At 52.1% G+C, this 25,082-nt stretch overlaps 1 protein-coding gene across 1 annotated transcript; it reads right to left on the bottom strand.

The window, feature by feature from the left end:
- Nucleotides 1-7,184: 7,184 nt before the first annotated feature.
- TACR1 (tachykinin receptor 1) lies at nt 7,185-22,915 on the bottom strand. The gene is made up of 5 exons (XM_062632742.1): nt 22,378-22,915; nt 14,271-14,465; nt 9,988-10,138; nt 9,514-9,710; nt 7,185-9,283 (listed from the first exon to the last, which is right to left on the bottom strand). Exons 1-5 carry the CDS (start codon nt 22,776-22,778, stop codon nt 8,992-8,994), a joined length of 1,236 nt encoding a protein of 411 aa, XP_062488726.1. The 5' UTR covers nt 22,779-22,915; the 3' UTR covers nt 7,185-8,991.
- Between the last annotated feature and the right edge of the window lie 2,167 nt (nt 22,916-25,082).

Here is a 25,082-nt window from a genome sequence, read left to right as displayed (position 1 = left end):
TAAACCCCACTTTGTTTTGTGATGTGCCTTTCTAGAAGCAGAAGCCTCTTAGTGAAGCTTTTAATGTTGTGAACAAATGGCTAACTCCAGCTACACACCTGAGGTGAAGGGCCTGAAGGAACTGTGGAGGCTTTAAATGTCCAAATAAATCATCCCTGTCGTGGCAATAGCAAGGTTTGATTGTTCCCAGCCGTTAGCAGTGCTGGTGAGGACAGGAATATTCATGCTCTTTATTAAGGGAATGTATCATTTGGTGACATGAACATTTACAGATGCTGCTCCCTCTTCGATCAGCTCCTCAGCTAATAAATCCCTAGCAGGACTTTGGGAAGCTGGATGAACAGCTCAGACCTGTCACTGGGTGAAAACCCCCATGGATGTGTGCTGGGATTCTCCTGCTCTTGGAGTGAATGCTCGTGTAAGGTTTGCTTTGGGAGTTGGGAAGAATGGCTTAGGAGTGGAAGCCAGCTGCCTGCCTGCCCCGTTCCGGGCTGTGGGAAGCTTTGGGGTGACACAGAACATGGGGAATGCCTCCCGGCTGCAGGCAAGTGCCGGAGGAGGGTGGGAAGCTTAGGAGAAGAGGAGGAAGAGGGGAAGAAGCATGGAAGCGTTCCTGTGTGACTGCCTCAGCTGCCGTGACAGACTTGAAACCTTGTCAGTCACAGCGATGGGGCTGCTGAGCTGCTTGACAGGTCCCCAGCGTGGGATGTGCTGCCCATTCCGGATCCATAACACGGGAAGCCTGGCAACAGGGATCTTCCCTGGCTGCAAGGCTAAAAATAGAGCTGGGGAGTGTGGAACTTGCACCCTTCTGGGGTTACTGAGCCCTCGGCCCCCTGCGAGCACCAGACCTCGGCTTGGTGGCTGCTGGGGGTTTGGTTTCCGTATGGGGGCACGTCCCTGGGTGATTGGGGACCCTGTGACTGTTGCTGCCACACAAGCGGGGTCTCCTCTTGCTGCAAGGGGCCTGAAAACTAAAGATATCTGATGATTTCCATGTGCTGGAGCAGACAGGAGCATTTATTAACCCACTGGTGCTATTCTTATGCAAACAACTGTAGCTCATCTCAATAATAAAAGGCAATTTAATACCTGCTCAGCTGCTTTAGGAAGGGGCTGGGGTTTGGTTTTCAATGTGACACCCTGGGGTCAGCCTCTCCATCTGCTTTTTTCCCTCCCAGGACATGCTGTCTGCTTTCAGCCTGGCTTGTAATTGCAGCAGAGCTGCTCGTAGTTGTGCTTATACCTCAGGGCATGAGGGAAAGGTTGAAACCTCAGAAGAAGTGAATGGTGTGGTTTCTCTTAGGTATCATCAGGATGGCTGAGCAGCCTTGTATACCCTCAGTGCTGTGTGTGAAGAGGCTGCAGCACAGGTTGGACTAACACAGCTTAGATTTCCCCCCCCTCCTTTAGAGTGTGGCTCTGAGTGGGGAACCTCTGGAGGAGCCCAGTGTGCAAAGGACCATCCTGCAGGGTCTCAGAGCTCCGAGTGTCCCCACTGACTTCCCCCTTTGCAGGTGCCTGGCTCGTTTGCGATGATCTGGATCCTTTCTCTCTGATTTCTTGTGTTTTATCACCCTCGTGCTGTAAAATCCAGGGTTTCACAGACACGGTGATGGCTGCAAACTCAAACACAGGATCAGCTCCTGAAGCGCAGCGATGAAGAAATCATCAGCACTGTGGTCACAGCACTCCCAGCTGAGGACAAGTCCTCGAGGTCCAGGCGGAGCAATCAGGATGAGGCTTTGGGCTGGAGAGCAGATGAGAGATGTGATGAGCTGTAAATCTTGTTGAGCGGTTGGAGAGGCAGCAGCAGGAGGCTGTGCCTCTCCCCAGCTTTGGTCTGGTCGTGCCCACGCAGCGTCTCGTGTTGTTCTTGGCAGCTTTCCCTTCCAAGCAAAGGGAAGACAAATGGGCTGCAGGCTGGTCCGGATGCAACCCGTGAGGATTCCATCAGCAATCGTTCCTGACTGCAGGAACCTGCTGTGGAGGTGCTGGATGGGCTGGCTGGGTTGGTGATGTGTTCATTCAGTTCGATTCGCTTTGTGATGCAGGACTTGAGCAGGTTGAAATGACCATTTCAAAGCAGGTTGGTGCTTGTGAGTGAGGGCCTTAGAGCAGAGCTGAACTCCCACATCTCTGCATGGGGGAGAGTGGGACTGGTGTACCTGAACCCAGGAGAGCAAATCCAGTGATTCCCTGTGTTGCAGAGGAAACTGGTGGAACTTTGGGCTTTGGGTCCTCGCATAGACTGCCAACTGGACCAGTGTTTTCAGAGGTGCTGATGCCTCTGTGGGTGCTGCAGGAAGGCAGGCAGTCTGCAGAGCAGGACAGCTTTGCTTCACCACCCTCCTCTGCTTGCACACAGCGTGGGTGCAGTCCTCGGGGATGATTTTGTTGCCAGATCTTGAGAGCATCTCAGATCAGAGCTGCTCTGGAGGACTTTGTGTCCATCCCCTGCGTTCTCCACCCCTTGGGCACACTGAATGGCTCAGAAGTCCCTGGAGATGTGCCCAGTGGGCCTCTGCTGATGGTTTTGTGGGTGGTTTTGGGTGCTGCTGATCAAATCCCAGTGGGGGATGTATCTGCCACTGCTGTCCAACACCGGGAATCTGTAATATTGACAGCATCAGGGCTGCAACACAAACCTCAACACAAACCCATCTAATAGGGGCTCCACTCCCTGGAGGGGTATTGCTGCTGCACGGTTGACATCCATCACCTTTCAGAGTGAAAACCCTACCTTGGTGAAGGGCAGCAGGACATCAGGAGTGCTTTGCAGTCACACACTACCTGTGTCTTCTTCTGTGAAGGCTGGGAGATGCCACAAGCCTCACCCAAGGAGACTCACTCCTCTTTGGGGTATGGATTCCTAAATTCCCCCATTGAAATGCAGATTTGCAGCCGTTTGATTATGCCACACATCAGAGAAGCTTCTGGGTGGAGAACAGCTTGTAATAATCAGCTACGTGTCCCTCAATACAAGCTCTCTTTGCTGTCGGCTATGGCCTCGTGCCTCTGCAGGGAGCAGAGTCGTTCAGAACAACCCTCCTTTCCTCTCTGTTGAAAATTGCTGTCATTTCACCTCCGCAACACCTTTTCAATCAACCTGGATGCCACAATCTGCTTTGCAAGAAAAGGAACGATGGTTTCGGAGGTGCTGTGCATGGTAATGCTCTGCTCAGCCTGAACTGCTGCTAGTCCAAACAGCAGCTTTAAGAAGGGCTTCTGTTTCTTCTTAACACCTTGCTCTTGTGCAGCCAGAATGGTTTTCGTTGGGAGGTTTAGAATCGTCTGATTTATAACTTCCTGATGGGAAAAGGGGATGGGGAAAGCAGAAGAAGTGGGGACATGAACTGTGGTACAGCCCAGGGGAGCTCCTCTTGGTTGGGATCTCAGGCCTGGGCTATCTTCCAGGATGAAGGTCTGATGCCATAGTGAGAGCATGGGATTTCCTGGACCCTGCTCCAACACACATCCCTACCCATCAAATTGCTCAAATGAATGATACTTGACTTTTAATCAAGCCCATTGGAGCCATTGCCACACTTAAGCAGCCTATTTATTAATGATCTTTCTCACTCGCTCCTCCTCCTCAGGTTTTGCATCTGGCTGATGTGAAGGGAAGTCCTTTTGATGTGGGTCATTTCCCTCACAAATAAAAAGGAACTGCTTGTCTCAACCAGCAGGCCACGGTGAAGCTGTGTCTGTGGTTCTCCACCATCTCCACCGAGTAGCCCTGTTTGTGGCAGGGAAACCAAAATCAGCTGCAATCTGCGCAGAAACTGAGGTGGGAGCTCAGGAAGTCAAATGAAGAATCAAGCAGGTTGGAAAGGACCTTAAAGTCATCAAGTCCAGTTGTTGCCCAGCACTGCCGAGGCCACCACTGACCCATGGCACTGAGGGTGTGTGAACCCTTGCAGGGATGGTGACTGCAGCCCTGCCCTGGGCAGCCTGTTCCAATGCCTGAGCACCCTCTGGGGAAGGAATTGATCCTAATCTCCATCTAACCCTCCCCTCGAGGTATTGCCTCTTTCCTGGCTGCTCTCAGCCATCCCAGCATGTTCTGCTGACTTCACTGAACCCATCAATCTGATTATCTGCTGTGGCAAAGAGACAAGTTCAACTCAATTAACATGTATGGATTCCACAGTGCTTTGCATAAATGTTTGCTTAATACACAAGTCAAAAATATCCCCAGAAAATGGAAATTACAGATAGTTAATTGCTTGCAGCTATGTACCAGTGTGTAAACTGGGGTTTCCATAGCACCAAATGGCCTGTTAGAGCAGGATGACAAAGTTAGAGCTTAAAGAGCAAAAACCTGAGTTCAAAATGCACGGAGGAAAGTGGATTCTTCCTGTTCTATGAAGCTGGTGCAGGGCCTGGAGCACAGGGGTGATGGGGAAGGGCTGAGGGACCTGGGGGGTTCAGATGGAGAAGAGAAGGCTCAGGGGGGACCTGATCGCTGCCTACAACTGCCTGAGAGGAGGATGGAGCCAGGAGGGGCTGGGCTCTGCTCCCAAGGAACAAGGGATGGGACAAGAGGAAATGGCCTCAAGCTGCACCAGGGCAGGTTTAGATGGAGCTGAGGAACAATTCCTTCACACATGGGTTAGTGGTGGCCTTGGCAGTGGTGGGGAATGGCTGGACTTGATGATCTTAAAGGTCTTTTCCAACCTGTTTGATTCCATGATTCTCTGTGGTCCCAGCTTTGTGGATGGCTCGGTTTTGAGGGTTATCCTTTTTGTTGTTGAAACTCCAGATCACACAAACCCTCCCTTTCACCCCACTTTTCACCCACTTTTGTCTTTGCCACCTTTCGGCACCTTTCGCTGCTTGTCTTCCCACTCTCCCCAGTTGCCACCACTCTGCTGTGGGTTAATGAACCAGTTGCAAGATGGTCTCACAAAAAAACCATTTATTTATGAAAATCCATTTGGACAAAGCTACTGCTCAGAGAGAGGCCGTTTTGTGGAGGAGGCTTGGCCTTTCTCTCTGTGGAGATGCTACTGTGAGAAGAACTTCACACCAAGCTCCTATTAGCTGCCCCCCACACCGAATACCAAACCCCAGACGTACATCAGAGCCCATCTCATCCCCTCCTGGCCCTGACCGTATCACATTGCACAGAAGCAGGAGCTTTATTGTGTGGGATGGAAAGTTTAAGATCAGAGACACCCGAGAGTGGCCTCTCATCCCCAGCTGCTCTTGGGACTCACTGTCCCTCCTCTGGGGTACCACAACCCTGTGTTTAACTGATGAGTGGGATTTTAGCTGCCAGCAGAGATGGGATTTTGGGTGGATATACCACAGGAACACGGGGGCTGTTTGACAGCTAAACTTTGTGTTAGAACTGCTGTATTCATGATTCAGATGGAGAGAGGTTTCGGGGGCAGGATGGTGTGAACCCCTTTTTACATGGTTCTGGCTGATGATGCACACATTGGAGCTGGATGAGCTTTAAGGTCCTTTCTAACCCAATCCATCCCATGATTCTATGATTAAAGATAAGTGGTGAACAAACACCCTTTTGTGTGTCTACCAGCAATCCCGTTACGCTTGTAATGGCTGTAACTACAAACAACAGGGGTCCCGGCTGCTTTGCTTTGACTTCCACATTTGCAAAGCTGCCTGATTTTTGGGCCAAACAGGCTCTTGCTTGGCTTTTGCTGGCTTTTTGTTTTAAGTTGGTGGAAGACAAGTGGTTACACATGAAACAGGGGGTAAACGGTGTATTTTGGAGCAATTGAGACCTTGAGGTGTGTAGAGAGACAGGGATTTGCTGCTCCAATGCTCCTGTTGGGAGCTAGGTGGGAAGAACAATTTCTGAGTGCCAGGAAGCAAACCTGAGCTTATAATCAATCCAGTGGGGGTAAAGAGAAGGCCATAAGCTGGGCTGTGGGTTTCAGAGCTCCCTTCTGAAATGGTTTTGGCTTAGAGTGCATTGTAATTGGGCTGAGGCAGCTCCTTTAATGATGCTGGGAGTTCTCTGTATGACTCCAAGGAGGAGATGTGCAGACCTGCTGAATGATTCTCTCCAGATGCTATTACTCTGCATTTCAGAGAGCCAGGAAAGAGACAAAGGAACCATCTTGCTTTGCAATTGAATTTCTGATCAGAGACCTGCCAACAAACCAGGAAAACAGGCTTAATAAACAGGAAAACCTCAGGGTTACAGCTGATCTGTTGGAAAGGAGAGCTGGAAACAGCACAGAGACTGCGCTCACACTATATTTAGGTGTCCCATCTCCAAGCCTGGGCAGGGGTTTTGTTGTTTTAGGCTTTTCAGTCTTCAGAAGAAGGCTCCTCTGTGTGCACAGAGCATCTCAAAGTTGGTGAAACCAGCTAATGATGCCTGATGCATATCATGTGCATGGACACGGACCTCACCCAACCATCCTAAATGTGCAAATGACTTGGATGGGAGAAAAGAAAACTTAGGTTTGGGCATGTTGTACCCATCTACGCAGAACATTTTGGTTTTGCTGCATTGGTCTCCATCTGTCGAATGATCCCTTGGCACATTCCCATCAGCTTGGGCATGCCAGGCTGGCTCCATTGCGGTCATTGGCACTGTTTATAAGAGGGGGGAATTTTTCCCACTTTATTTCAGGAGGGAGTTCTCTACAAGACACACAAAAAGCATTTCAGGCTGGAAACTGTCAGCTCGAATAGGAGGCTGCGTGCGCAGCCATGGGGTTATCCCACATTTCAAGCTGAGTGTTGCCTGCGAGAAGACAGTTGTCTTTTTCTCTGCACATCTCATGCTTACAGCATCCTTGGGCAGAAAGCCTGGAGGACAAAAAGGCAGCATGGATATACATATATATACACATACACACACATACATATATATCTTTTCTGTTGTTTCTTCTTTAAATGCTGACTTCTACAGCTCACAGCCTGTACGTGGGGTGTATGGAGCTTGCCTTATTCAGCTCTTTAGACCATTCTGAGATATTTGGTTTCATTTTCATGTAGAATTTGGCTTGGCAGCTGGGAAGAAATCACCATTTGGCTCTGGTTTGTAGCACCTTCTCGTGTATTGGCAGCACAGCTCCTGTGGGGTTGGTGGAAGAAGTTTCCTAGTCTACCCCTTGTGTTAAACCCCTTGGCTTCACCCGTCCCTTCCATCGCTGCTGCCTGGGGCTGGTGGAGATTTGCAACCCCAAATTCCCCCTTCTCCATGCTGCAGGGTTGTGCTGGGACAGCAGCAAGGGAATAAGGCAGCAAGAATGGTGAGAAGTGGAAGTTTAAGCAGGGCACGTGCATGAAGCACGAGGCAGTTTGTGACGTTGTGTGGTCGCAGCACTCAGGAGAGTGTGGAAGAGGCTGGAAGAGCTGCTCCTCACTGATGGCACTTGGCAGGATTTGGGGTGGAAATGAAGATGATCGTTCTTGTCAGCCTGGTTTTGCAGTCGCTTTGTTGCCCTTGGATCCATCCATTTGCCCCCTCATTTGATTTCTGCTGGAGTCATTGCTTAAACATGTGTATTCTCATCCCCAAGAACCACTGGGGCTGGGGATTTATTAATGATTGAATCTGCCAAGCGCCAGGCTGGAGGCTGAAGAGTTGCAGTGCTCCAGAAGTCATCACTGCTTCGCTTCCAGACTTACTGTGTGCTCAGCAGGGGCTGATGTTCAGCTGCTGGAAAATGAATGAGCAGTTCCCTTGCCCTATGCAAATCTGTCGCGAGTCTCTGCAGCGTTTCTGTCTTGCAGTGGATCCATTCCAGGAATCTCATTTCTCCACCACAAGTGAGAGATTGGACCAGCAGCCAGGAGCAGTCAATACAACTGCCCCCAGATTGCCCCCCAAACTTGTGGGTTTGCTCTCAACAAGCCAAGTTTGCCCACTTCTCCTTTGGAATGTCTGTTTGTACATTTGCTCTTTGTATGAACAGCCCCAGTGAAGATTACCCATCATAACAGGACGAAAATACTTGACATATCCATGTACACTCCGTAAACAGAATGTTTTATGCAAAAGACAAGGGGATGAGAAGAAAAATAGTTTTCCTGGTTCAAACCAGATCCAGGAAGTGGAAGTGAATCTTTTCAACCTCCTCTGAGTGAAAAACTGCAGAATCCTTGTCTCCAAGCCCTGTTCATCGGCAAAAGCTGTTTGATTCTGATGGAGTCCTTCCACATCCCTTTCTATGCGGCTCTAGATGTTTCCAGATGGTGAAAAGCATTTTGATATGGTCACTCTTTTCTTCTTCAGAACCCCATAGACTTTCAAAATCCATCCGAGAGCCATCGCCTTGGGCCTTTTAGGACATCACAGTGATTGCATTTGGCACATAGGGTTGATTAATGGCAAACAAAGTCTGGCTCAGGTCAGAAATCCTTCTTGAGAGCCCTGTTTTGATGAGCTCTGTGTGTGGAGTAGCAACAGAAGAGCATCATGCAGAGGGATGTGGATGCTGGAGATGAGCTGAGACTGTGCAGAAGTGCCTGGATCTGAGTTGAAGCACCGAGTGGGCAGTGGTGTCCTGTGGATGTGCAGGCTCCTGCAGCTGCAAACAGCATTTTGGGGTGGATTTAATTGAATACCCCTCTGGATATTCAACAGGGAAGATGAAATTGAAGGTGGGAGGAGGAAAGTGCAAACCTGGTTCATTTTCCTGGGGGTGGGATGCCTGGGGAGATCCCTATTGCCTCCAGGGAAAGACCTGCCAGTGTTGTACTTATGGTTTAGGAGGAAAACCCAGCTCTGTCCCACTTCTGCATCCTGTGGTGGCTGGACAGACAGCAAGCAAGGCAGAGGCCAGCCTAAGCTCCCTTGTGTTGGAACACGAACCACAGTGGAGAACATGAAGCTAATTCAATGCTCTTGGGCTCTCCCAAGGATGGCAAGCGACAGCCATGGCAAGAGACAGTAAAACAGCACAGAGAAAAGCCAGCACATCACAAACTGGGCGATGACTCTGGGTGGATTGAGCACTGGAGCATCCTTACGAGTGGCTGATGGAGCTGGGGAGCTGCTTAGGTGAGCGTGTTGGAGTAGAAGCTGAAGCTTTCAGAGACTGTTTTGGAGTCGCTGCGGGAGGAGCCGTTGGAGGTCATGTCTATGGAGAGGCGCTTGGCTTTGCTGCTCTCCTCCAGCTCCTCTTCGGCCGCTCCAACCGCCGAGGACACGGTGGTCTCGATGCGGCTCACCTTGTACATGCTGCTCTGTGTCTGCAGGAACCGGGCTGACTTCATCTCCAGGCCCTCGTACTCACCGGCGCTGACGAAGGGGCACCACCGGAACGCGTGCTTGAACCCCACACGAAACCTGAGGGACGGGAGAGATGGGGAGAGGAAGGGGTGAGGGATGCGCAGGTGGCAAAAGGACCTCATAGGAGTGGGAAGACAGAGCTTCTTGTTATTGAGGGGAGGAAAAAACCACTGCAAAACACTGAGCCACTCTGGTGAATCCGTACTCTCCTCCATCAGACCCCTTTGTATCTCCTCATCCTCCACCCTGTTACACCAAGATGCTGCCCGAAATCACTCAAAACCCACCTATCATTGAGGCAGCAGTAGATGATGGGGTTGTACATGGTGGAGCTCATGGCCAGCCACATGATAGCCAGGTAGACCTGCTGGATGAACTTCTGCAGGTACCACTCAGGGTTGAAATACTGCAGGGTGAAGTAGATGTGGTAGGGCAGCCAGCACAGCGCGAACGTGCATACCACGATGATCATCATCTTCACTACCTGCGTGGAGAAGAGAGGGCAGGGAAGCAAAGTCATCTGTTGGAAACCCTCCAAAGGGGCCACCTCTTTTTGCCTTGGAGACCTTTCTAACCAGGAACACATGGTCAACGTCTTGGTTAAACCATGCATGATCATGGAGGACACATCTGGAGGACGCTCTGCTCCATTAGCAGCAACCATGCAACAAATCTTGACCTGTTTCCACCCGTAACTGACTATTTTTGGCTGTGATTAGTTGGGATGGGGCATGAATTCTGGCTCCTATTGTGCTCCTTACCTTCCGCTTGGCTGAGACCTGCTCGTGGTAGCGGTCAGAGGAGTCACCGGGTATCTCGCTCGCCCAGAGGGTGATACCGACCACGGTGTAGGCACATCCTATCACCAGAAGTGGCAAGAAGTAGATCAGGATGGTCATGCAGAAGTGGTACCTAGAAAACACGAGGGTGGTTGAATGTGGCCCTCACCTATCCAGTCTTTTCCTTGCAAGCCGAGCTCTAAGGCAAAGTGTTTCACAGGGACAAAGGGAATGTGGCACAATTCCTGCAGGTACATTGCCTGCACAGCGCAGGATGGGAAGGATTCCCTGCTTTCACCAGGATCTTTTCCAAGCCTCTGCAGCCAGCCTTTGGCATCCCAGCACCCTCCTGGGATGGGATGAAGAGGCCAGTGAAGAACTTCCTAAGGCAAGGATATTTTGGCTGAAAGTGGGTTTTATTCTCACTTCTACTCTATTTACACCCTAGAGGTGAACGCTTGCACTTATCACACCTTTATCAGAAGGAAATGACGTATAAAGGATGGGAATATCCAGATGAAGAAACCAAGACTTTCCCTGCAGAGCAAACACTGGGTCTTGGATGCAATCCTGGTCCACCATTGGTTTAGCTGAGCTCAGATGGCTCATGGCATAACCCCAGTCCCCCAAAACGCAGCCTAAACTCTTGTCATGGGGCTTTATTACAACTTCTGTGTGAACCCAGTGGCTGGCTCGGTTCTCCAGGCTGGTGGCAAGGGCTGGATCTTCGTTTCTGCTCACAGCAGGTACAAATAAGTCCCAAATGGAATGTCTGGGTCTGTATTAAATTGTTTAGCACATGCTTGAGGCTGTTTTGTCTTGTGTTTGAAGCTGGTGGAGTGTGGAGGATTACAACAGCCGCCGGTATGCAGTGTGTTCAGTGAAGGAGTTGTGTTAAGGAGAAGCTGCTTTCAAGAGGGGAAAAAGATCACATTGTTTTTAACCAACAGGATGGGGATGAACAGTTTGACCTTGCAGGTTCCTTCCTACCCTCAGGACTTCCATAAACCTCTTTCCCTTGCAGAAAGATGAGCAATAGGGGAACAGGAATGTGCCTGGCAGCACAGCGCAAAGGGACGCACATGCTGCCACATCCAGAGGTGATTTTCTTCCAACAGCTTTAGGGTCTTCGCATGGTTTTTGGGGTGAGTGTCCTGCTTGGATACAAGGTGTTGCATGCGCTCAAGGCAGTCCTGGCCCTGTAGCCACATTCCACACTCACACTCACGGATGGAATAATAGCTCCAAAGTGTAACGAATGGGTCAGGCCCATGCCTGGTGCAACTCCCAGAGGGAATGGGGTTGGCCCCAGCTCCGTGCTGGATGCCATCTCCTCTTTGTTTTGTACCTGCAATCTCATTCGGCCTCCTCTTTGCCCAGCACTAATCACATTTGGGCTGGATTTTGGAGCCCTGTTTTCTATTTTGCTAATTAAAGAGGCGTCTCTGTGGCTCCGCGATGAAGATTTCATTGTGGTTCCCGTCTAATGCAAGGTCTTAAACCAGCTGCAAACAGCAGGAATGCCCCAAGGAGCTGTTAGTGCAAGCAAGATGGAGCCTTCTTGCAGAGCTGCCTGGGAATGGTAGGGAAAGGGCTTTCCAAAGACACCTTGTTGGCTTTGGACCAATCTCCATGTGGAACCATTCGGCTGTTATTCTGTCTACAAGACTTGCAGGATCAAAGCGCTTAGAGAAGCCCAGGGTTGGGAACGTAGACATCTTCCATGTGGGGATTTAGGGTCTGGTAAAGGATGGAGCAGCCTGCAGGAGTTATGGGACAGGGATGCTGGAGGCGGTGGCTGCCACCTCCTTTTGCCTCGTGGATCCCAGATGGTCACCGTGGGCTGATGTCTCCTACAGAACCCAGTGAATGGAGCAGCTCTTCCCTTCCCCTTAACAAACTGAACTGGCAGCTAATGACATTGGAACACACTGGACATCTATCTTACACCAAATGCAGGAGAGGGAATGGTGCTGAGCGGCCGGAGCGGAATTGGATTGAGCTCAATTGAATCGAGCCCGATTGCCGGCTCCTGTTGCAGATGAACTTGCCTGCACCGAGGCCCTTGTCCTCTTCCCCCCATGAGAATGGGCACGTTTTCCCAGTGAACCCCCCATGTGCTTATTCCAGTCTCTGATCCCAGGGCTGTGCTTTCTGGGCTCCATTTGCCATAAGGAAGTCCCCTATTTTCAGTATTGAATTGAAAGATTAACACCATTTCTCCTCACAGCCCAGCTGCCGAGCTGCAAGTCCTGCTCAATCCCCACCAGATTCTTTGGGGTCTAGGTGTTTAAAAGCTTTCCCAGCTTTCCTGCCTGCCCTCATGTGCCTGCGGAGCCCCTGGCTCACTGGAACACAGGATGCTCAGGCTTGGAAGCGGTGCCTGGCTTCCAGTGGCAAATCACTCATGGGTTAATGGTGGCATTTTTCTCTTGAATTAGCTACTTGAGGACAACTGAAGAGCAAATCATCTGTCCAAGTCAGCTCCTGAGCTTGTGCTGGTTGTTGCTTTGCCCTGGGGAGGCTCAACCCCATCCCAGCCATGTGGGTTGTCTAAACCAGTGGTATTTATAACATAAGGAGGATGTGGAGCTGTTGGAGTGGGTCCAGAGGAGGCCATGGAGATGCTGCGAGGGCTGGAGCAGCTCTGCTCTGGAGCCAGGCTGAGAGAGCTGGGCTGGGGCAGCCTGGACAAGAGAAGGCTCCTGAAGGGGAGACCTGAGAGCAGCTCCAGTGCCTGAAGGGGCTGCAGGAAAGCTGGAGAGGGGCTTGGGACAAGGGATGTAGGGACAGGCCAAGGGGAATGGCTTGAACCTGCCCGAGGGGAGACTGAGATGAGCTCTTAGGCAGAAGCTCTTCCCTGGGAGGGTGCTGAGGCGCTGGCACAGGGTGCCCAGAGAAGCTGTGGCTGCCCCATCCCTGGCAGTGCTCAAGGCCAGGTTGGACACAGGGGCTTGGAGCAAGCTGCTCCTGTGGAAGGGGTCCCTGCCCGTGGCAGGGGTTGGAGCTGGATGAGCTTTAAGGTCCCTTCCAGCCCAGACCAGGTTGGGATCTACGATTTCTTCACACTGTCTGTATTTATCACAGCAGCCTGGAATATTAAGGTTGGAAAACACCTCTGGAGACGAGCTGGGGCAGCCCCAGCTTAGTTCTTGCCATCCCTGCCTTCAATGCTAGTAAATAAGATGACACTGAATGATACCATCCAGCTCTCTGCAACCTGCCCCTTGCTGCTGACCGGCAAACATTAGTCTTGCATTGGGAACTTCACTAGGCTCAGGTTGGATTTAACCCCATCTCTGTGCGTATGTATCCTGTGCTTTGGTTCCAGCCCAGTTTCACAGCCCTAATTCATTGCTCCACGGGACTGGAGATCACAAATGCCACTTTCATCCCCTCCGCTCCTTCCTCCTTAACACATGACATTTAACTTGCTTAGTTAGAGACCCAGGGACTCCAAAGAGCACCAGCAGGGCTGCCCGGGCCCTTTGGAAATGCCACATTTAAAGAGCTGGCACCTTAGTGGGAAGGAAGGAGATTCCTGCTGAGCTCCCACAGCCCAGGCTTTGCTTCCCAGCTGGAGCTGATCCCACAGAGCCCCCTTTTGTAACTTGGTTTTGGAGCTGTCGAGTGGATTTTGGGGTATTTGCACTCAGCAAATCCCAAACCATTATTTTTACCAGTTATTGCCTGGCCAAAATCCTTTTCCCCCAGTAAAATCCCATTTACCTCCTGCAGGAATAACTCTTTTCCCAGGAAAGCTTTAGAGATACAGGTTGCAGGAAAGGTGCTGCAAGAACCAGAGCCATCCCTATGTCTATGAATAAGCCCTTGGGGTCAGTGCAGACCCCACATCCACAGCCACAATATTGCATCTTAGCAGTTTGACTTGAACTTCCCTCAAGGATGAGCATCCAAGAAGGGCAGGGAGCATGGCACAGCGTGGGGCAATGATTGGACTACAGGCAGCATTAAACTCACCTTAATGTGCCCCTAGGATGGTTTGGATGGAGATTTTGGTACCATCAGCCACGTAGCACTGGCCCTTGCTTGGAGCAAGCTGCTCCAGTGGACGGTGTCCCTGCCCGTGGCAGGGGGTTGGAACTGGATGAGCTTTAAGCTCCCTTCCAACCCAAACCATTCCATGCCTCTATGCTCCCTGCACCCCGAGGAGCTTTGACCCACTCCCATCCTTCCCCATTCCCCTTTTTCCCCATACATTTATTGCGTTTCTCTGTCCCCACTGCTGGCAAAGTTCCACTCACGTTTTCCCATAGAGGTTGGTGCTGTGCTCCGGCCACTCCACCAGGCACACCAGCCGCCCCGGCAGCTCCTCCATCACCGAGTAGTAACCCTGGGGGAAGGCCAGCAGGAAAGCCAGGAGCCAGATGATGCCAATGACCACCTTGGTGGCGGTGGCCGAGAGCCGGGGTTGCAGCGGGTGGATGATGGCCATGTACCTGCAAGGTGGGGAAAGGAGAGAACAAGACCAGAGAGCCCCAATATTGCAGATTTTGGGGCTGGTTTAGGTCTGCCTTGAATGGGGGTTGTACTTTTGACACCCCTAAAGGCATCCACAGCATTTTACAGACGCAGGTTGGGCAGAGAAGTGATTTGAGAGCAGCCTGAGGAGAAGCACTTGGGGGTGTTGGGTGAGGAGAAGATCCCCATGACCCGGCTTCAGTGAGCGCTTGAGCCCAGAACCCCCCTAGTGCTGGGCTGCACCCCCAGAGCGTGAGCAGCAGCTCAGGGAGGGGATCCTGCCCGTCTTCTGTGCTCTGGGGAGACCCCCCCTGCAGCCCTGTGTGCAGCGCTGGGGTCCCCAGCATGAGGACATGGAGCTGTTGGAGCGAGTCCAGAGGAGGCCATGGAGATGCTCAGGGGCTGGAGCAGCTCCCGTATGGAGCCAGGCTGAGAACATTGGGGCTGGAGAAGAGAAGCTGCGTGGAGACCTCAGAGCAGCTTACAGTGTCTGAAGGGGGCTGCAAGGATGCTGGAGAGGGGCTCTTCATTAGGGACTGTAGGGATGGGACAAGGGGTGATGGGTTCAGACTGAAACGGGGAGTTCAGGTTGGAGATAAGGCAGAAGTGATTTATGTGAGGGTGCTGAGGCGCTGGCACAGAGAAGCTGTGGCTGCCCCATCCCTGGCAGTGTTCAAGGCCAGGTTGGACACAGGGGCTTGGAGCAAGCTGCTCTAGTGGAAGGGGTCCCTGCCCATGGCAGGGGTTGGAGCTGGGTGAGCTTTAAGCTCCTTTCCAACCCAAACCATTCCATGATTCTATGACCACAGCAGCAAAACAGCATCAAACAATCCCTTTTGGAGTTCCAATTCTCTAATTGTCTTACAGCACCTTACCCTCGAGATTTGAATCCTTTTGGAGACACTCATTGATTTGTAGCTGAAAACCAGCTTTGCTCACGCAAGCAGCAACCGACTGCTTCTGCAGTGACCATTTGTACACAAGGCAGCCACGATGCTGCTGTCTGGCAGCAGCCCCTTTGGCAGCACCCTGTGGTTTTGCACCCATGTAAAATCCTGTCTCTGTGGTAGGCAGCAGTGCCAAGTGTTACAGTGGAGAACCACAACTAAGAGTGTGTGATGGGGGATCTTAAGGGCCCCCTCTATCTGCCTGGCTCATGGGCTCTTTTCCCTGCACATCAGTCATCCTGTGTGAGGAGAAGCTCCAGTGGTGACAAGGCAGATGGAATAGATGGACCTGCAAATCTGGCTCTGCAGACCTGGCAGCAGGCAGCAGCACTGGAGGATTAAGTGAGAACGTCACACATTTCTGATTTGATTTCCCCCCTTGCTCCATGTCAACCTTTGGCAAGAGGAGAAACATCGCAGTGCTCTGCATTGAGTTACGGCCCGAGGCATTTGCAGCCTCCTCTATTTCTCCCTTTGCCCCTTCTCCTTTCATTTTTCCCTTGTATTTCTTTTCCTAGATGGAAAAGATTCCCTGTGTTTCATTCTTGGGTGGTCACTTGCAGGGCAAAGCCGTAGCGATTAATACTTAACTATGCAGGATGTGCTGCCGCCAGCTCTGCCCCACGGTACCAAACCTTATCAGCTTTGTGCAGCTGAAAACCCACCTAATCCACCTGATAATAATCCCTGGAAATCTGTTTGGTACTTTGGGAACTGGTTAGGAAGAGCCAAGGCAATGGGTGCTAGTGCTGCTCCTCACAGCAGCTCCTGATGCATCCAGGTCTCTTGGTTTCTGCATCCATGTTTCACATCTTCCCCTTGTTGGACTGTGAACAGCTCCCAGGGATCCTGTAGGGACTCGTCTCCCTCCTCTTCCCCATCCTTGGTGTTGGCTGAGCCCCTTGTTACTGGGTTTGCTGAGCTGGAGACATACGGGTGGGCTCCACCATGGCCTTCACAACAGCAAGAAGTCCACGTGCCCAAGTTTGTTGCTGATGCTTGACTCAATGGTTCAAATGGTGGAAAACAAGGGGTTTCCACAAAAGTTGGGCCATTTCTGTTGGAATCCTTGCTTGGAGAAACATCTGAGGCTGAGAGCTCCAGAAAGCAAAGCCGGTGCTTGACTGCAACCACCCAGAAATGCTTCTACATCTCCAGCTTCCTTTCTGCCAGTGCGTTTCAGAGGACTTTCCTCATCGGTTTAAAGCACTTTGCAGCTGCAGAAGCCCTCATGGCTGATAAAACATCCAAAGAATCACTGTGAGAATGAACTAAACCCCAACCTCATCCTCAAGTGCAACCCATTATTGGGTTGGGCAAGAGTTGCCCAGCTCCTTGAGGACACTTTGCCTGTCTCTTCCCCATCACGTTTGATGTTTAAAGGGCTTGGCACCAAAGCACACAACTTCACACCAGATGCTATCGGTGACGTTGGAAAATGCTGTTTGCTGCTGTTCAAATAGTTTATTGTGGTTTGGGGGGTGTTACCATGACGATGGGATGGCATCTGAGCACAGCCTTGTACCAGGGTAGCTCTGAGCGGGTGGGTTATTAAATAGACACTGCACTTGAGGCGGTGTAGCCATCGATTAATTGCTTCTGGAAAGCTGGAGTCTGCCTGGGTAACTGACACTGCTCAATTGTTTCCACCCCGTGGAGATGAGATTAATATAATAGCGAACATTTATGAAGCCTTTTTTTGTCCCAGAGTTTCCTTATCTGCTTCATTAAGTGATAAGGATACGGCAGATAAGGGATGAGTAACCAGGAGGATGCAGGGTTTCTGCTGTGGGTTTTATTGCACAGCGATTGCCCATCCTGAGGCAAAGGCAAAGAGGGTTTAGTGCAGAGCCAGTCCCAGGGGAGTCTGCAACCAAGTCAGAGCAGATGCCCTGGGTTGAGATGGGTCAAATATGTCCAGCACAGCTCTGGGTCCTTCCTAAGTGCTTGAGTGAGGCCAGAGGAGGGCATGGAGATGCTGCAAGGGTGGCAAGGGATTGGGACTGGATGAGCTTTAAGGTCCCTTCCAATACAAACCATTCCAGGATTCTACCTAAGAAACAAGAAGCTTCTTCATAGAGAAACCCTTCCTTTTCTGCTTTCCACAGGGACCGTGCCACAGCAGCGTGGATGCAGTCATTGTCCCTCGAGCAGGTTTGTGTATGGAGGCTTGGCCTTCTGCTGGCCCCAAATTCCTAGTGTCTGAATGACAGCAGAGGAGGGAAGCTGAGCCCTGCTGCTGCTTGAAACATGATGCTGAGGATGGAGGTGCCACAAGCAGCTGCTTCCTCCTATTTATTGCTTTGACATCAACCAGTGACCATGCAAACCGAGATGGACAGTGAGCTCCTGCCCCGAGGGATGCTCAGTGCTCCGCAAAGCATCTTCATCCTCAGCATGGGATGGGAGAGGAGGACCCAAAGCAGAACCCAGCCCCACTGAGAGACTCTGCCGATGCTGTTATTCGAGGCACCTTATCAAGCAGTGAGTCCTGCCACTGATTTACAGCTCTAGGGTGAAGGGGGAGAGCAAATATCACCTCAGATGCAGGGCTGGTGACCCATGAGACCCAGCGTGCTCAGTGCATGGATGGCTCCCACTGGGTATTGAGTAATGAAGGATAAATTAAGGAATAAACTAAGAAAGCCACCAAATAAACCAAGCATCTCCTCAAACTCCTGCAGTGGCTTGTGCCAGTACCCAGGTTGCAGATGAGCACCATGATCACATCAAGACACATCTAAAACTGGAGTGTCCTGTGCCTCCGAGCATCAAACTGTCACTAATCCATCTCACTCCTGTATTCATTGCCATGGGAATTTCAAACTCCCAAAGGAAAGGGGGGAAAAAAGGTGCAACTTAGTTTTGGACAGGCTGAATTAATATCTAGTGGATATGGGGGGTTTAATTCCAGTGAATACCCATCAGATCAGAGGCTACTGCTGGGAGCAGGGGCATAAACCAGCCTTGCATTCCCTTGTCCATCCCCATCCCACGGCTTTCCAGCCCCAGCTGGGAAAGCAATGCTTTGATCCCGCTCCATGCTGCCTATCCAGCAGCTTCCCAGGGCTTTTGCACCATTCAGTGATGCTGGAGTTTTTGGGAATGCCAAAAGCTGCTTTGATTATTGCTACCTGGTGCATAGGGAATGCCTCAGGGCAGCCGGTGCAGGGGCTGCCAACCCTAAACCCACCTCCTTTGGCTTCCCTCTTCCCCTTCCAATCTTCCACTTTACATCCCAGGATTACACAGTGCCGGGCACTGATCAAAACCTTGCTCTGCAAAGCCCACAAGTCCATTAAGTCAAGATTAAACCCAACCCCCTGGTGTTATATTTGGGTGTAAATGACTAATTCCTCTGTCTGCGCACTGATGTAATTTCTCCTCTCCAGAGGGTTTCTTTCTGCAGTAATCACCTCCCAGGGAAGGCAGGGGGTGAATGTGCTCCTCTTGTTCAGCTGCTTCAGCCAACCTGGGAGTTCAGGCTTACAAGCAGTAAATAGTGTTCAGAGCCACGTTTTTCTGCTGCAGATAATATGGGGTTGGGGAGATGTTAACAACTGCAGGCAGTGATTGGAGGGGCTGCGGTGGGAAATGAAGGTTTAAGGGTTTGCGGTGTCCTCTGCAGACTGATGGATCTTCAGACACCTCCCTGCTGCCTAAGAGCTCATCTCAGTCTCCCCTCTGGCAGGTTAAAGCCATTCCCCTTGGCCTGTCCCTGTATCCTTTATATCCCAAAGCCCCTCTCCAGCTTTCCTGCAGCCCCTTCAGGCACTGGAGCTGCTCTCAGGTCTCCCCTTCAGGAGCCTTCTCTTGTCCAGGCTGCCCCAGCCCATCTCTCTCAGCCTGTCAGTGAGCAACAGGAACACGTTGCTCTGGGAGCTGAGGGGGTCAGCCCCACCATACATCATTTTTAGAGCTGCTTTAGAGCAGAGGATGCTTTGCAGGGAAAGGGACATCTCTGCATCAAATAGCCCCAGTGCTGCAATGTCTGCACCCTCGAGGCAGGGCTTGACCTTCTTACCAGTGCTTGCTCAGTCTGCGGGGTTTGCAGCTTAGATCACCACAAGTTTTGACATCAGAGAGGGGTCTTTTTTGCCTGATTCGCTCTTGTTTAGAGGACAACCTGGGAAGTGGGTTTGATTCCCGAGCAAGTCATCCAGGCTCTTCACCTTTGCCTGCATTCCTGGCTTTCCATCATTCCTCCATCCCATGTTTGCTCATGGTGAGTGGCGATGCTCAGAGAAGAATCCAAACCCCAACGAGAGAGAAAACATCCAGTGTGCCTAATGATGGTCACCCCATGCACCATGGATACTGCAACATGGGTACATGGCACTGCCGGGCTCCCACTTTCCCTGGAATACTGGGAAAACCCAGGATTTTCTCTCTTTCAAGTGAATTGGGAAGAGCTGGAAGCCAGAAAGGGATTATGTGATGTCCTCTAGTACTGATACACCCCACAATGTAGGGCATGGCAAACTTCATGGTGCCAAAGCGAGCTGTTGGGCCCCTACTTGTGCAGGATGCTGAAAGCATCATGGCTTTTCCTGAGCAGATTTACCAGCTACCAGCCTTGACTCCTGAATTTCCTGCTATTGTTGCAGGGCTCGGAGTAACACTCGCCATAGGATTCACTTCTTTCTGTGGTCTTTTCAGTGCCCAGGCTCCAATAGGTCTTGGGGAAAGAGCTGGTGCTCTATCTGCAAGCAAAAGCCTTTGGGAGAATGAAACCCACTTCCCCACTTCTCTCAATGGCTCTGTTATGGATCCATAACCACCAGATCTTTCCAAAGTGGTTTTATATCTCCAATGAGGGTGTTGGCAGAAAGCACAAGTGGGGATGGTTTAGGGGAGCAATCTGCACACTGAGGCTCCTCTGGGACAACCAAAGGCTCTCACAGATGGCTCAATGCACTTGGGAACATGAAGCACAGTCAATTCTGCTTCCCTTTTTGGGTGGAAATCAGCCCTGCAGTCATGTTTGACTTCAGATGTAGGTCCTGGCTGTGAAGGCAACCCATTTTGCTGAGCCTACCTGGCTCTGCTGCTCCAAATCCAGGTACTTGCTTTACTTTACACTGCTTTTTCCTGCTTGCCAGGACAAATTCTTCCCTTTAGGTTCCTGGAACAAGTTCCTGCATTTCCTACATTTCAGTTACCATTGTCAAGGCTCAGGCACAGGAAAACAAGGAATTTTCCAGGGTTTGGACACGTTGTTTGGTGCTGATTGACTGGGGGGGGGGGGGACAGAGAATGGGCTTTGCTGCCTTCACCTTCCCAGGTTCCCACCTCGGGGGGGAATGTGGGGATGAGGGATGCAGGAGGTAGCTCTGGGCAGGAGTTTTGCAGCTTCTTTTGGGCCCTTCTTGTGGGTTTGCCGTGGGTAAAACCAAGCCTCTGTTAAGGTTTACAGGTGCAAAAAGAAACCTGGAAATGCCAATTCCAGCCCCACATCCAGCCCCGGGCTCCCAGACTTTGCTCCCTATTTCCCACAGCTTCTCCCGGCAGCTTTGCTTGTCTGGCTATTCCAGGGTGCAGATCAAAGGCTCAAACCCAAAGTACTAAAAGGGAATCATGTCTTTAATTCATCCTAAGCTGAGAGGGGCTTTGCTGGCTGGTCCCCAACATCCTTACAACACAGATGCTAGCACCAACGGTGAGAACAGAGCCGCGTTGGTAGCATTCATCTCTTTATTATTGCCTTAATTCTCTGCTAAGAGAGCTTGGCTATGTCTGATTTACGACGGGGAGAGGGTGTTGTAACCACCCCAGAGCAAAACAAAACCTGAGCCTGGATTTAATGACTAGAGAGCATCGCCCATCCCGAGCTGCTTCCCAAGCTGTCAGTTGTATTCATCATCGGGAAACATCCGTGCCAGTTAGCGCAGCGCTTAGATCGGAGCTGGAAATGTGCTGGCATACGGCAGTGCAAAGCTCTCCCCTCCCCTCGTATGTATCCCCAGCCAAAACGTCCTTCACTTCCTTGGAAGCAGGACCAAAAAGAGGCATTGCTGTCTTTGGGAAAGATGATGTGTTGGAAAAGTCTGTTGTGCTTCAAAGGCCAGTGTTCCAGAGGGAATTGTGGAGCTGCCCGAGAGCCGTGATTTATCTCTAGTGCTGGAGTGAAAATGTCATCAGATCCAAGATTTCTCGGAGGGGGAGAAAAGAGGGGAGCTCACCCTGGAGGTGCACAGCTGCTTTGTGTCCCTTGGCAGATAGAATCCCAGAATCCCAGCCTGGTTTGGGTTGGAAGGGACCTTAAAGCTCCTCCAGCTCCAAGCCCTGCCACGGGCAGGGACCCCTTCCACTGGAGCAGCTTGCTCCAAGCCCCTGTGTCCAACCTGGCCTTGAGCACTGCCAGGGATGCTCCGCAGGGAAAAGGCAGCATCCCTGAGCCATCACAGCTTCCTCAGCTCTTGACACCCCCAATACAATCAAGGTGGGTTTGCTTGAGGACACCCACCCACCAAAGCAAGGGGCTTTCCCAAGCCCGAGCTTCCCTCCAAGGCTCCTTAGAAGGTTCCCAACCCAGACTGGGAGACACGGAACAGCTCCTGCAGCGCATCCGACACTGGTGTCTTTTATGTCATTTTGTGCTCAAAATCCAGTTCTCTTTTAAAGTAGGAAGTTGGGAAAGGGATGGATGGCTCTGCAGAGGAGCTGGGAAGGGAGGGGACAGCGATGCTACACACGCACATGCAAGACACACTGTAGAGGGGGTTACAAAGCCTTTCCTCGAGCTCCTGACAAAGCATCCCCAAAGCCTCCTGCTACCCATGGAGGCAGATGGGTTATTTCTAGTGCTCTTTTACCCAAACGAGCTATATTTTACTTGCAGTATTTCCCCATAACCAGAGGTCCCAGGGACCTGAGCACAGCGCCCTGGAGAAGGCAGAGCTGGGTGCTAGGGAGGGTTTGGGGTTTAATGCTCAGAACTCACCTATCCAGGGCGATGGCCGTCATGGAGTAGATGCTGGCAAAGACAGCAGCGATGGGGAAGAAGTTGTGGAACTTGCAGTAGAGCAGCCCATAGTACCACTCGTTGTGGATGGCGTAGGTGAAGTTCACCACCGTGTTGAAGGCAGACATGGAGGCTTCGGCGAAAGCCAGGTTCACCAAGAAATAGTTGGTGACGGTGCGCATCCTCTTGTGAGCCAGGATGATCCACATCACCACCACGTTCCCCACCACCGACACCACCACGATGAGGGCGTAGGCAACAGCCCACAGGGCCACTTGCCATGGGGGCTGCACGAACTGGTTCACAAAGGACTCGTTCAGGGAGGCATTGAGCAGCTCTAAGTGCTTCAGCTCCTCTTCCAGAGGCAGAGCGTTATCCATCCCACCACGGAGCGGCCGCAACAGGTACAGGGATGCTGCAGGGTGCAGGTCCCTGCTGGTTTGGGGTGAAGAAGGATGAGGGTGCTCAGATGCTGTCAAGTGCAGGCTCCTCCTGGTCTGGGGTGCAGCAGGATCAGGGTGCACAGATGCAGTTGGGCGCAGGTCCCTCCTGTTTGGGGTGAAGAAGGATGAGGGTGCTCAGATGCTGTCAAGTGCAGGTCCCTCCTGGTCTGGGGTGCAGCAGGATCAGGGTGCACAGATGCAGTTGGGTGCAGGTCCCCCTTGGTTTAGGGTACAGCAGGATCAGGGTACAACAAGTCTGGGGCACACAGCTGGTTTGGGGTGCAGGTCCCTCCTGGTTTAGAGTGCAGCCATTCTGGTTCAGGACATGGGTAGCTCCAGTTCAGGGGATGGCTGTTGTGGGGGTTAGGGCATTGGTGTCTCCTGGTTCAGGGTGCAGCCACTTTGGGGTGTAGGACCCTTCTGGTTCAGGGTGCAGTCGGTTGGATGCAGGTCAGTCAGTCAGGGTGCAGTCAGTTGGATGCAGGTCCCTGCTGTCTCTGGGTGCAGCTGGAGCAGGAGGTCCGGCCATGTCAAGGCACTCCACAGGTTTGGGATGCAGGTCCTTCCCAGTTCAGGACCGGTTTGGGATGTGGGTCCTTCCCAGTTCAGGACCGGTTTGGGATATGGGTCCTTCCCAGTTCAGGACCGGTTTGGGATGTGGATGTGGGTCCTTCCCAGTTCAGGACCGGTTTGGGATGTGGATGTGGGTCCTTCCCAGTTCAGGACCGGTTTGGGATGTGGGTCCTTCCCAGTTCAGGACTGGTTTGGGATGTGGGTCCTTCCCAGTTCAGGGCCGGTTTGGGATGTGGGTCCTTTCCAGTTCAGGTCCAGAGAAGGATGCAGGTCTCTGCCAGTTTGGGCACAGCTGATCTGGGGTATGGGTCCTCTCTGCGTTCAGGACCAGAGCAGGCTGCAGCATGCAGGATGCAGGTCCCCCCTGGGCTTGGGACCAGAGCAGGATGTGGATCCTTCCTAGTTCAGTACCAAAGCGGGATGCGGGGAGCAGGATGCAGGTCCTTCACTGTTCTGGACCGGAGCAGGGTGCAGGTCCCTCCCTGTTCGGGATGCCACCAGCCCTGGATGCAGGTCCCTCCCTGTTCACGACGAGGGATGCGGGTTCCTCCCGGTCCAGGACTGCAGCAGGATGGATCCCTCCCGGCTCGGGGTGCAGCCGGTGGCGCGGAGCCGGCTGCGGCGGGCGAGGCACGATCGGGGCTTTTATAAGCGACGCGGGCGGTGCCAGGGAGCGGGTGGGCAGAGCCGGCCCGGAGAGCCCTCCCCCGGCCCCGCTCCTGCCCGGGGCTCTCTGCAGGAGCCCCCCGGGTCCCCCGACCCCTCTGCATCCCCTCCCCAGCCTCTTCGCCTTCCGATTCCCCCCCGTGCTTTGCGCCCTTTGCGGGGGGGGCTGATGAGGCCAAACCCCCTCTCAGAGGCTTGAAACACGCTGGTGACTGTAAAGCTCCCACATCTGATGTAGTACGTTCATATATCACAGACAGCACAGGCAGGGGATCCTCCGAACGGCTTTCCGCTGCGGTCGGTGAGCGCTCCGCATCCCTGATTGAACAAAGCAAATGTGTGACTATGTGGAAAAGGGAAAGGTCTTCCCGCTCCGGAGGGAGCAGCTTCCCAACAGGACGTTTCCTTTCAGTGCCTTTTCTCCCAAGAATAAGCCGTTGGAATCTGATTAAACTGCAAAGAGGGATTCGCACCCTCCCACAGCCCAGGTTTATAATAGCCACCAGACAGGGGTGATTTTGACTTACTCCTCCAGTGCCGTGTTGTTGCCAAGTGTGGGCAATAACAGCTCTGTTGCTGCCTGCCAGGAGAGCTGGTTGTCTCTCAGGATGCACCAGGGTGATGGTGAGGAAAACCACCCGGGAAAGCTGAGCGTGGCCCTCTGGATGCTCTTAAATGGTGTTCTTGGGATGCAGCGTCCCAAATGGATGGAAGAGGAGCAGTGAGCTGGAGGAACCGCTCATGTGGAAAGCTGCAGCTCCCTGAAACCCAGGAGAAATCCGGGTTTGAATCGCTGAGTGTTGTGAATGGAGGGTGCTCGGCTCTTGTGCAGGATCAAGTCCTTAGGGGAGCCTGAAGGACTGGAAACCCTCAGTCCCCAGCGCCAGGTAAGTAGCTGAGCTTTTCAACCCGAGGATGGATGAAAGAGGGGATGAATGGATCCCAACCAGCCCCTTCCTGGGTGACCACAGAGGGGTTCAGGCCGGTGGCCGAGCGCTCCTC

This window comes from Pezoporus occidentalis, unplaced genomic scaffold, assembly GCF_034315485.1.
Source record: "Pezoporus occidentalis ecotype Australia unplaced genomic scaffold, CSIRO_AGI_Poc_V1 ctg396, whole genome shotgun sequence".
Taxonomy (NCBI): Eukaryota; Metazoa; Chordata; class Aves; order Psittaciformes; family Psittacidae; genus Pezoporus; species Pezoporus occidentalis.
Note: the sequence above shows the minus strand (reverse complement) of the source record. Positions and strands in the feature narration are given on the sequence as shown.

Coding starts and splice junctions, on each gene's coding strand:
- TACR1 (XM_062632742.1), bottom strand. CDS start 22,778: ATGGATAACGCTCTGCCTCTGGAAGAGGAGCTGAAGCACTTAGAGCTG. Junction 9,711..9,987: donor AGGTCTCAGCCAAGCGGAAG/GTAAGGAGCACA, acceptor TTCTCCACGCAG/GTAGTGAAGATGATGATCAT. Junction 9,284..9,513: donor TACTGCTGCCTCAATGATAG/GTGGGTTTTGAG, acceptor CCCGTCCCTCAG/GTTTCGTGTGGGGTTCAAGC.